Source organism: Salmo trutta, chromosome 39, assembly GCF_901001165.1.
Source record: "Salmo trutta chromosome 39, fSalTru1.1, whole genome shotgun sequence".
Classification (NCBI taxonomy): Eukaryota; Metazoa; Chordata; class Actinopteri; order Salmoniformes; family Salmonidae; genus Salmo; species Salmo trutta.
The window spans coordinates 13,384,002-13,395,755 of NC_042995.1; the positions used below are offsets into that span (position 1 = coordinate 13,384,002).

General features: G+C 42.3%; 1 protein-coding gene across 1 annotated transcript; it reads left to right on the forward strand.

Annotated features, from left to right (window-relative positions):
* Positions 1-8,283: 8,283 nt before the first annotated feature.
* LOC115179739 (helix-loop-helix protein 2-like) lies at positions 8,284-11,268 on the forward strand. The gene is made up of 2 exons (XM_029741445.1): positions 8,284-8,862; positions 9,631-11,268. The coding sequence occupies exon 2, from the start codon at positions 9,659-9,661 to the stop codon at positions 10,040-10,042; it is 384 nt and encodes a 127-aa protein (XP_029597305.1). The 5' UTR covers positions 8,284-8,862; positions 9,631-9,658; the 3' UTR covers positions 10,043-11,268.
* Positions 11,269-11,754: the final 486 nt, after the last annotated feature.

Sequence of the window (11,754 nt, forward strand, 5' to 3'; positions counted from 1 at the left end):
GCTTTAGTGTGTGACTGTTTTCATATCATGTTGTATTGGATATTCAATATATAAAGGCTTTATGTCCTTTTTTGGCACATTTACGCTGGTGATGTGGACTAGAAGGAATGGTCAGTAGTCATTGTTCTCAATATGTTATGTGTTACACTGAAACACGCACATTCTTATTATATGATCGCTCATTCCGTTCTTTACCATACAGCTACGTTCTCTGTTCTTCAGAACCAGGACCTTGGACAGCACCCTGCCTATTCTCATTCAACAGCCCCCTCAGTCGGCCATGACTTTGACTGCCCACATTGTCCCTGCCTCAGTGTGTGTGTGCTTTTTGTGTGTGTGTGTGCATGCACATTCGTGTGTGTGTGTGTGGGTCTTGGAGTGTTTGTGTGGGCTCCTTGCACGTTCCCTCCCCCCCCCATAACCCTCGTAGCCATGGCAACTATAACGATCGATCCAATGCCATCTGATGCCAAACCTTTCAAATTTAAAAGAGAAATAATTGTAGATGACGGTGACTGATGTGCAATGTCTCCCTATAAATATAAATGGCAGAGAAATAAGAGATTGTGGTAGCTGAAAGAAGTGCTGTTAGTTAAGTAGAATTGGGTTCATTTAGTCAGTGACTTGAGTGACTTGATTTCCATTGTTGACAATGGAGAAAATAACCAGGAGACAAACATGGATAACATGAACTGGAGAAAATAACCAACAGCATGCCTGTGAAACATGTTACTGGAGAGAGACTCACTCTGGCTCCCTCAGAGACACACACACACACACACACACACACACACACACACACACACAGAGTCTCAGTCACAGGGCCTGAGGGGATTGGGCCTGAGAAGGGGGATATGTCACTTCTACTTTAGTCAAGCAGACAAGAACTTGCATATCTCTCCCTAGTCTGTGTTCAAGATTCAGGCTGCGACATTTTACCATGTTTCTGTATTTCAAATAAGACTGTTTAGTTCTCTTGTTATTTGCAATGGGTTACAATAACAAGGTTTATGTATTTGTTTGTGCGGGACTTGATGACACACAAACACACACCACAGAAGATGTAAAGTGGAAAAGGAGTGGATAGAAAGAGGAAGGAGAGAAAGAAAGGATGAATGGAGAGAAAGATTATTAGAGGAAAACAGATGGCTCCCAATCACAGTGGTCCTTGGGGACATAGAGGAACAACTCTCCACACCTCAGGCTTACGAGCTGGGTGGGGTACTTAAACATGTGTGTGTGTGTGTGTGTGTGTTTGTGTATATTTGTGTGTGTGTGTGTGTGTGTGTGTGTGTGTTTGTGTATATGTGTGTGTGTGTGTGTGTGTGTGTGTGTGTGTGTGTGTGTGTGTGTGTGTGTGTGTGTGTGTGTGTGTGTGTGTGTGTGTGTGTGTGAAACTACTTCTTCAAAGCAATACTATAAGAGGTTTGTAATAACTACTATGGTTGTCATATGCTCACAAAGGTTTATCATTTGACGTTGTTCGACATACAATATAATGAAATACTGTAGTTCAATGTCCCTTAACAAAAACTCACAGATTTGGAAAAACGCTGCTTTTGACATCATGACATCATGGCTGGATGTGCTAATGGGGTAACAGCTATAAAATTAGCTTTCAAGATACACTCAGGCACATCACACTTTCACACACAGATAATGTGTGCATGTGCAGCCATATGAACGCACACACACACACGGGTCGCGCACGCACGCACACAGAAACACACACACACACACACACACACACTCACACACAGATGACAGGCAGCGAGTGGAAATGAAGGATTTGGAGTTCAATCCCGTTACATTATGCAGCAGATGGCGTCCAGGCCGAGCCCGGCCAGGCCTCTCCCAGGGGTACACCCAGGAGAGAAGGGAGGATGGGGGAGGAGAGATGGGGGGGTTATGTGAGGAGGGGTGAGGGACAAAGCTGCTCTCTCTCTCTTTAATGCACACATCTATTTATTTCTCTCTCTCTGTGCTGCTCTCTGTTCTCTGGGTTAGTGTATGGGACAGTGCACCCAGGCATTTGTCCCTGGCTCCATGCTCAGGCATACACACCACTGCAACAACCACCACAGCCCTCTCCTCTGCTATGTTCTGTCCTCCACCTCTCTCTGCCTCTGCACCCGCCCCCCCCCCCTCCCCGTCTTCCAGCCCAGCTGGGTCTGCACCTGAGCTCAGCCACGAAGGGCTCCGACCCCGACTGACCTGGCTTTAAGAGGAGGAACGAAGAAAGGTGAGAACTGGAAAAGAAGCGAGAGGAGAAGGAGAGAGAAGAGGAGAGGGAAGGAGAGACAGAGTGCAAGAGAAAGGAAGAGAGAAAGGAAAGAGAAAGAGGAGAGGGAGAGGGGGAAAGAGGGAGAGAGAGAGCAGGATAGAGGGAGTGGGGCCATTGTAATCATGACACTGTAATGGCTAATGGTTTTCACATTACGTTGTAATATTTATGGTCATTCCCCCTTTGTCGGTTGATTAGCTCAGTGTTGCTTATTATTGGGCTCGCCATTCAACACACACACACACACACACACACACACACACACAGCGGCCTGTATGCCCCCGGATCTTTGCCCAAGGCACTTTTTGTTTTGTATTTTTGAATTAATTGAGCTGGCGCTCAAGTGTCGGGCCAGATGTCACTGTGACCTGTGGGGATTATTAGAAATCTGTTTCCCAGATCATTTATGTGGACCAGTTCAAGGAACGCTCAGATCTGGACACATTTTTGACTGTGGCACTCAAAAAGTTTCAGCAAAAACAGAGAAAAAACGGATTGCTAATGTAGAGAATCATGGTCTTCTTCCAAAAATGAACTTCATCTACACACCCCGAATATCACCATGTGGTACATTCTGTCTAGTCTCCAATGACCATCATGGATGCCCAGGGGTCACTTGGGGCCCTGCTATTTTCCTGGTTGTGCCAAAAGAACTGTGCACCTTGGCAGGACTCAGAGCCTAATGAACTCATCAGCCAGCTGGAGGAGCTTGGATGGGCTTGGAGGGGGAAGGTTTAGAAAGGAGCAGAGGAGGGACTTGGAAGGGGAAGGTTTAGAGAGGAGCACAGGAGGGACTTGGAAGGGGAAGGTTTAGAAAGGAGCACAGGAGGGACTTGGAAGGGGAAGATTATGAGAGGAGCACAGGAGGGACTTGGAAGGGGAAGGTTTCGAGAGGAGCACAGGAGGGACTTGGAAGGGGAAGGTTTAGAGAGGCACACATGGGAAGGCCTGGGTGCTGTGTGCCACAACCACAAACGATGACAGACCAAGAACGAGGGATGGAGACAGAGGGATGGAATGGAAAAGAAGAAGGCACATTGGAGAAGGGAAAGTTGGGAAGATGGGAGGAAAGGATAGATGGAGATGGAGGGAGTACATATTTGTCTACTGCAGATGTAGAGGAGAGAGGTGGAAAAAGGAGAGAGGAATTATACAAAGAGAACCAGAGAGAGAGAGAGAGAGAGAGAGAGAGAGAGAGAGAGAGAGAGAGAGAAGAATGGAGAATGAGGAGACTAGTTAAGAGGAAGAGAGGAGAAGAAGATGTAGACATGGCTTTCTGAGAAATCTGACAAGAAGTATTGAAAATATTGAAAGTATTGAAAATTGTAAGCGGGGAACCATGCTGGGCCATTTAGTAACTAATGGTGCTTTCTCAAGTCTACTCTTATGTCATCATGCCTAGTTACCAAAGCTGAAAACAACCCATCTCTTCTCTTTAGTTTATCCAACAGGTTATATACACATATTCAACATAAAAACGCTCAGTCTTTTCCTTGTCAGTCTTTAATTCTGTGCATACAATGCCTTCAGAAAGTATTCATACCCCTTGAATTATTCCACATTTTGTTGTGTTACAGCCTGAATTCAAAATTGATTAAATCTTTTTTTTTTCTCACCCATCTACACACAATACCCCATAATTACAAAGTGAAAACATGTTTTTAGAAATCTTTGCAAATATATTGATAATGAAATATCTCATTTACACAAGTATTCACACCCCTGAGTCAATACCTTGTAGAAGACCTTTGCCGGCGATTACAGCTGGGTGTCTTTCTGGGTAAGTCTCTAAGAGCTTTGTACACCTGGATGTGCAATATTTGCTCATTATAAAAAATACAACTCTGTCAATTTGATTGTTGGTCATTGATAGACAGCCATCTTCAAGTCTTGCCACAGATTGTAACTGTAACTAGGCCACTCAGGAACATTCAATGTCATCCTGGTAGCAACTCCAGTGTAGATATGGCCTTGTGTTTTAGGTTATTGTCCTGCTGAAAGGTGAATTCCTCTCCCAGTGTCTGTTGGAAAGCAGACTGAAAAAGGTTTTCAAGGATTTCTAGGATTTTGCCTGTGCTTACAGCTGTATTCCATTTATTTTCATTTTAAATAACGACCTAGTCCTTGCCAATGACAAGCATACCCCTTAACATGATGCAGCCACCACCATGCTTGAAAATATGAAGAGTTTTTGCAAAAAGTGAATTGCTTTGCAATATTATGTACTGGTTTCCTTCTTTTCACTCTGTCATTTAGGTTAGTATTGTGGCGTAACTACAATGTTGTTGATTCATCCTTAGTTTTCCCATATCACAGCCATTAAACTCTCTAACTATTTTAAAATCACAATTGGCCTTATGGTGAAATCCCTGAGCAGTTTCCTTCCTTTCCAGCAACTGAGTTAGGAAGGACGCCTGTATCATTGTGGTGACTGGGTGTATTGATACACCATCCATAGCATAATTAACAACTTCACCATGCTCAAAGACATATTCAGTGTCTGCTTTTAAAAAACAATTTTACACGTCTACCAATCAGTGCCCTTCTTTGCGAGGCATTGAAAAACCTTCCTGGTCTTTGAGGTTGAATATGTGCTTGAAGTTCACTACTCGACTGAGGGACCTTACAGACAATGGTATGTGTGGGGTACAGAGATGAGATAGTCATTAAAAAAAATCATGTTTTAAACACTATCATTGAACATGGAATAAGTCCATGCAACTTATTATGTGATTGTAAAGCACATTTGAACTCCTGAACTTAACTAAGCTTGCCATAACAAAGGAGTTGAATACTTATGGACTCAAAACTTTTCAGCTTTTAATGTTTTATTAATTTCTAACATTGTCCAAACAAAAAAAATACCACTTTGATATTATGGGGTATTGTGTGTGACACAAAATCTCATCCCATTTGAAATTCAGGCTGTAACAGAACAAAATGTGGAAAATGTAAAGGGGTGTGAATACTGTCTGAAGACACTGTATGTGTGTATATGTGTGTGTGTATCCATGAGAAGATCTTTGTGTCCATATGTGTCTCCATGCCTCTGTACAGCGTGCCGGCGTCCTGCTGGGAACACCAGATGGTGCAGAGGTCTGCCGTGGCGATGGCCACATTCTCACATGGGAGGCCTGGCTCCATCTCCCACACCTCCTGTTCAACACAGTTCGGCCCCAGAAACCCCCCCCCCCTCCCCCAACAGACCTCCCCACAGCCAGAGTCCACCCCGCCGACGCTACACAGCAACGCTAGACAGCACCAAGAGCATGACACACAGCAACACCAGGACAGCTCCTTAATGGGCTCACTGTGCCAACGGTTCCCTCCGTTCCCATCTGACGTGTGTGCTTTGGTGTTTGTGTGGGCAGATGCAAATGTAGTGCTGTTAAGTTATTCCCTGGAAATGATGGAGATTATACCTTCTCTTTTCAATCCACCTTGGAGGTTCTTGTTGGGAGCACACAAATATTTTGGGATTAGAGTATAGTTTTGCCTATTTGCATTAAAGGGAAAATCCACTCAAAAACGATATTTTGGTATTGTTTTGCATCATTGTGGTGATGTGGCCTGCGACACTTTGCTTCTTGAAAGTCCAATATCTTGAAAACTTGACTGCTGACATGCAAAACACTTAGGGACTGCATCAGCAGTGGACTAATGAAAAAAACATCAAAAGATTTGACCTTTAACATGTGACAATCAACAAAATAACTGAAAATTGAGAAAGAAAACAGCTTCTGTCTAGACAGGCCTTAAAGTTGAGTGACCCACTGGCCCAGACAGACTGGACTGAGCTGAGGGTCGGTCACAACGCCCTCTGTCTCTATCTGCAGAGAGAGTCCTCCCAAACAGCCCCCTGTGGCACCACATCTCCTGAGACAACACAACACCATAAACCTCCTGACAAAGTGACTAATCCCTCCCATTTCACCGCTCGCTCCGTCTCACTGGGCCCAGGAACATCGCCGGGAAAGGTCTGTGTGTGTGTGTGTGTGTGTGTGTGTGTGTGTGTGTGTGTGTGTGTGTGTGTGTGTGTGTGTGTGTGTGTGTGTGTGTGTGTGTGTGTGTGTGTGTGTGTTTGTGTGTTCCGACAGGCCTGGACAGGAGAATGGGTGTCAGAAGAGATTGAGAGATGGCTGAGAATGGGGCTTATTCAAGAGGGTACATTTCTATCGTCACAGAATGGGCCACAACGAGCCACAGCGAGTCAGCCGTGGTCCCCATTACCGCTTTTAATCACCTCGTTAGGCGCAGTCAGTCACAACACTCTCTGGTCACTGGCTCTCTTCAGGACCCCTGGTCACCTGACCCAGTCCTGGTGGTACCACTGGAGGAGAGGTGGAGATGAGAGGAGCAGAGAAGAGGAGAGGAGGAGAGGGGAGGAGAGTAGGAGAGGGGCGGAGGAGAAGAGAAGAAAAGAGAAGATGAGGAGGAGTGTGAGACAGGATCTGTCATCTTCAACAAGCAACACAGAGAGAGTTTGGACAGACTGCCACTGCCTGGTAATGCCCACAGGCCCTCTTAAACAAATAACTGGAACCCTGCCTGGCCCTGCAGCTCTAGGCATGACTGTTCTGTATGATGTCCCCTCACTGATAACTGTTATCTGTTGTATCAGCCCCTCCGTCCTGTATGACGTCCACTCACTGATAACTGTTATCTGTTGTATCAGCCCCTCCGTCCTGTAAGATGTCCACTCACTGATAACTGTTATCTGTTGTATCAGCCCCTCCGTCCTGTATGACGTCCACTCACTGATAACTGTTATCTGTTGTATCAGCCCCTCCGTCCTGTATGATGTCCACTCACTGATAACTGTTATGTGTTGTATCAGCCCCTCCGTCCTGTATGATGTCCACTCACTGATAACTGTTATCTGTTGTATCAGCCCCTCCGTCCTGTATGACGTCCACTCACTGATAACTGTTATCTGTTGTATCAGCCCCTCCGTCCTGTAAGATGTCCACTCACTGATAACTGTTATCTGTTGTATCAGCCCCTCCGTCCTGTATGACGTCCACTCACTGATAACTGTTATCTGTTGTATCAGCCCCTCCGTCCTTCTGATCCTATTGACACAAGAGATGATGTGGCGTTGTCTTCACTGTGACAGTGTATTGATCACTTCTATAGTGGGACTTCACTTGTGTTGATTTTGCAGGTGGTCATCCTTTTATACCATTGATTGTTTGGCAACTGTGTTTGACCATAGCTTTCTTTTCTATAATAATCATGTCAAAATACATTTAACCAAAACCCAAAAAGAAAAGAGAAAGAGGATACGCTGTAGATCTAGGATGTTTATTTGCTGCGGTCTGATGTTGAAGGGAAACTGTAGACCGTTCCATCTGCTGACAACAGAGGGGCGATGTTAGAATCTGGATTCTATGTCTATGATTGGACTTGAGAAATCGGACTTGAGTTGTCGAAATAAAAACCGAGTTGGGAATATGGACCAAATGGCAACAAATCAGCAAAATGCTGTGTATTTATTTTATTTTATTAATGAATGTTAGACTTCTAACGTAGAACCTCTTGCTCTGAACGTCACGTTTTCTTAACCTGTTTCAACCTCAATGTATTATAATTAGCTAAGGCCTAATAGCCTTATAATTTGTTTCAATCTCGAAGTGACACAACTGGCCTAATAAATCCCCTTATATAATGTGAACCAACCTTACTGGTTGTTTCAATAAAATAGTTATTATTCGTTGATTTGATAACATTTAACAAAAAATATGCAGATTTGTATTTTTATTGTATCGATCAGAATTTGAATTACTCTGTAAAAAAATCTAAATGTGTAAAGTCCTTATTATCCATTATCGTACTCATCTCTGGTTCATCTTTGCCCGCTGACCCCAGAGGGACGACTGGAGGGGCGTGAGTAGAGAGAGGGAGGTGAGAGGGAGGGGGCGGTGTTAGACAATACCATTCCTCAAATATATTCCATCCCTCCCTTTCTCAAGTAAGCCTTTATTAGTTGGGAGGGTTTGGATCTTATCTCTCATAGAAGCCGCGTGCTGGACCCGATAACGTTCGGAAAACAACAGAAGTGGAAAGGACGGGATTATCTTTCGGCTTTTCAATGCACTGATTACTGGCACACGGTGCACGAGGGCCTTTCTTATCACGGTCATCTCCATCAAGAACGGACAAATATCTGCACTTTCAGCGAGATCTTATCGACACAACAATCTATTGTTTCCCAGCTGGGTGTCCACAAGGCACAAGATTTTTTTTTATCTTCAGAAATATTTATCACATAATCGTTAACTATACCATCAACTATAATATCATCTTCCCAACGAATTGATATACCACAACTTAAAATTAGATGGTTCTGAGATAAACAACATTTTGTTTGATTCGACTGTTCAAAATCTCCAAAAGTAAACAGCAATTCATTTCTTAAGGCTTTCAACAGTAGCCTATAATTCCTGTCATGAATTGGACTAAATAAGATGGTTTGTGAAAAAAAACGAAGGGAAGCACAGAGTTAATTTGGAGTTGGAGTTTACTCCAACAGCTATCAACAATCATCAGACAGTTGTGTCTCTCAGCTGTTTGTCAAGGTAAGTGTCCAATTAACGAGTAGGCCTAAGAAAAATTACAAATAAAAAAATGCATATGAGGTATTAACCGTTTCTTTATTAGGTCTGTATTGCATATTTACAACAAAGTACACAGCTCGTATTTTTCCATTGCATTGTCGATACAACAACATTTTGTGTGGCCGAATTCAATGTCCGGCAGATGTCAACAATTTGATCCTTTTTTTCGTTGTTGTTCCATGCTGTCAAGTCATACCGCTCGAGCCAAGCAGATGTGTTCATCTCACTGTGACAGATGGACGACTTTGAATATGGAATATGTTAATTTGAATAGCATGGTTTCTCTCAATATTTACCATAATTTGCTTTAATATTCTGAAAAATGCAATGTTTGCGGCAAAACAAATCATAAGAACTGACACATAAGTGAAAAGAAAATGGCCTAGATTTAATATTTAATGCCCTATAACAAAAATCATTGTAGAATAAATTATGCATTGGAGAAAATAGAAGTACAAAAACCGATTACAATTTACAGTATTCCCATCACTGTCTGTTGCTTTTGCAATTTCCATTAAGACTATCACATTTCTCAGTCTTCTGCACTTGATCTCAAATTATTTATTTTCTGATTATGGTCTGCCTATCATCTACCCCTGTGACAGGTCATAACAAGACAGCCATGCAAAAACGGCTCCCAATCAAAATATTGAACCACAATGGTAACGAAAAAGTATTATTGTGTTCACAACATTATACTAAATTAATGAATAATATCTCTCTCTTCAGCTCTTTTTGGATACGAACTGAAAAACATATGAAAAGACTGAAAATGATGCTGAGTCCAGACCAAGCTGATTCCGACCTCGGATGGGGACAATCCGACGCAGAGTCGGTGCTCAACGACCTCAAGGTCGGGTGCCTGTCCGACGAACCGATGGAGGGGGAGGGGAAGACAAGGTCGCTGGCCCAACCGACCCTCAGCAGGGAGGAGAAGAGACGGAGGAGACGTGCGACGGCCAAGTACCGCTCGGCCCACGCCACGCGCGAGAGGATCCGCGTGGAAGCGTTCAATGTGGCCTTCGCTGAACTGAGAAAGTTGCTGCCAACTCTTCCCCCTGACAAGAAACTCTCCAAGATCGAGATCCTTAGACTTGCAATATGCTATATCTCCTATCTCAATCACGTTCTGGACGTCTAGTTGAAATTAGTGAGATACATTTTCAAATGGGAGAATTGGACAAGGAGAATGGAGGGACCAGAAAGAAATATGGGTGATATGTCACTTGTGAAATCGGGGATACATGAAAGTTGCCAGAAAGTACAAAAAAAGGGGGGAGAGAAGGAGTCTGCAGCCTGCAGCCTACTTATCCATGATTTTGAAGAAAATGCCTGTTTGATATTGCGTTTGGTGAGGCTGGGTAACCCAGATGAACGAAAGAATGGATGTAAACAGAATGATATAGCTGCTTTATAGACATAGCATAGGTGATGTTTCCATAAAGGAGAACAAGTTCAAATGCATTAGTGCCACTTATGACGCATACAATTGTGACCTTTATCATTGTTATTTAAGTTTATGGAATTATTTATTTAAATGTGTTAATATTAAGGTTATCATATTTATTTATGTTTATAATAGACTGACGTCTTTTATGTAAACGTCCATTGTTTGTATCATTGTATACATGTATATTTTAGGCTGTGATGTTGAACTTCGAAAATGATGTTGTTGCTCTTCAAATGGCACTTTCTGTTTTTGTATTATACGTAGTTTTTTTTAAATTGAATTAGTACGTTAAGTGTAATATACTTTTATTCATGTCATGTCTATTGTCTATCAGGCAACGATAAGCACTTAATCATGTTGGGTTAAGTAAACTCATAAAACGTCAAACTTCGTTTAGTTCCCTTAAGTGTAAAGGGGAAGGAAGTGAATCAAAACTTAACAATACACTGAAAACGAATTAGCCTACTAAAGAAAAACATCCACACAATTTTAATTCGACTCACCGGATATATAAAGCTAAAATATAATTGAATGACATCGTTTGTGTTGATATCACTTTACAATTCAGAGGCAAACCTCTTTTGCTGTGACCAAAAATCATTTCAAAATAGTCTGATTTCTATTAAATGTTTTTATTTCCTAAAAAGCTAGAGGTGTTTATTTATATATCTGTCTCTGCTTTGTATCTCAAAAAACACAATAAGTAATTTTATAGCGAAGAAAAACACATCTTCTATCCAAAGATTTTTTGTCTCTTCAGGGTTGTGTACTTGTTGCTTTATGCAGATATTTTGTAGTAGAGTTATTGTGACAGCTGGTTTTTAATGAACGCATTTTTTATATTTTCCGGTGGTGTTTTTTGATTAAAAAAAAGGAAAGAAATACATGCTATTGAGGCTTTTCTGTTTTAATGGTAATTTTATTGAGACTAAAACAGGGAACAATTACTTGGGAATCTCCTTTCCAAAAATAGTCACACAATGTTGAAATTAGTCTGCCAGTGCTCAGGGGGTAAAATCCCTTGCATAATGATTGGAGCAATACGAATGAAATGAACAGTGCAATGGCCTTGATAAAAATGATTTCAATATTTAAACAGCAGCTGTCGTCCTGGAGGAAAAGCACGACGGTAGCCTAGCCTATTACACTTCCGAAATGGTCTTGATTGACAGGCCTCTATATCTTTCATTTCCCCCCCAAATTAGAATGGTAGACACATACAGTATTATTAAATGACGTCAGTGTGAGCTATAGCCTATATCCCGCTGCTTTGAAACTGTTTAGACACACACACACACACACACACACACACACACACACACACACACACACGATTTAGGCGCTGGTCAAGCAAGCAAAGAGAGTATATAGCCTATATGTGATTTTTTTCCTCTCCTGTGCAT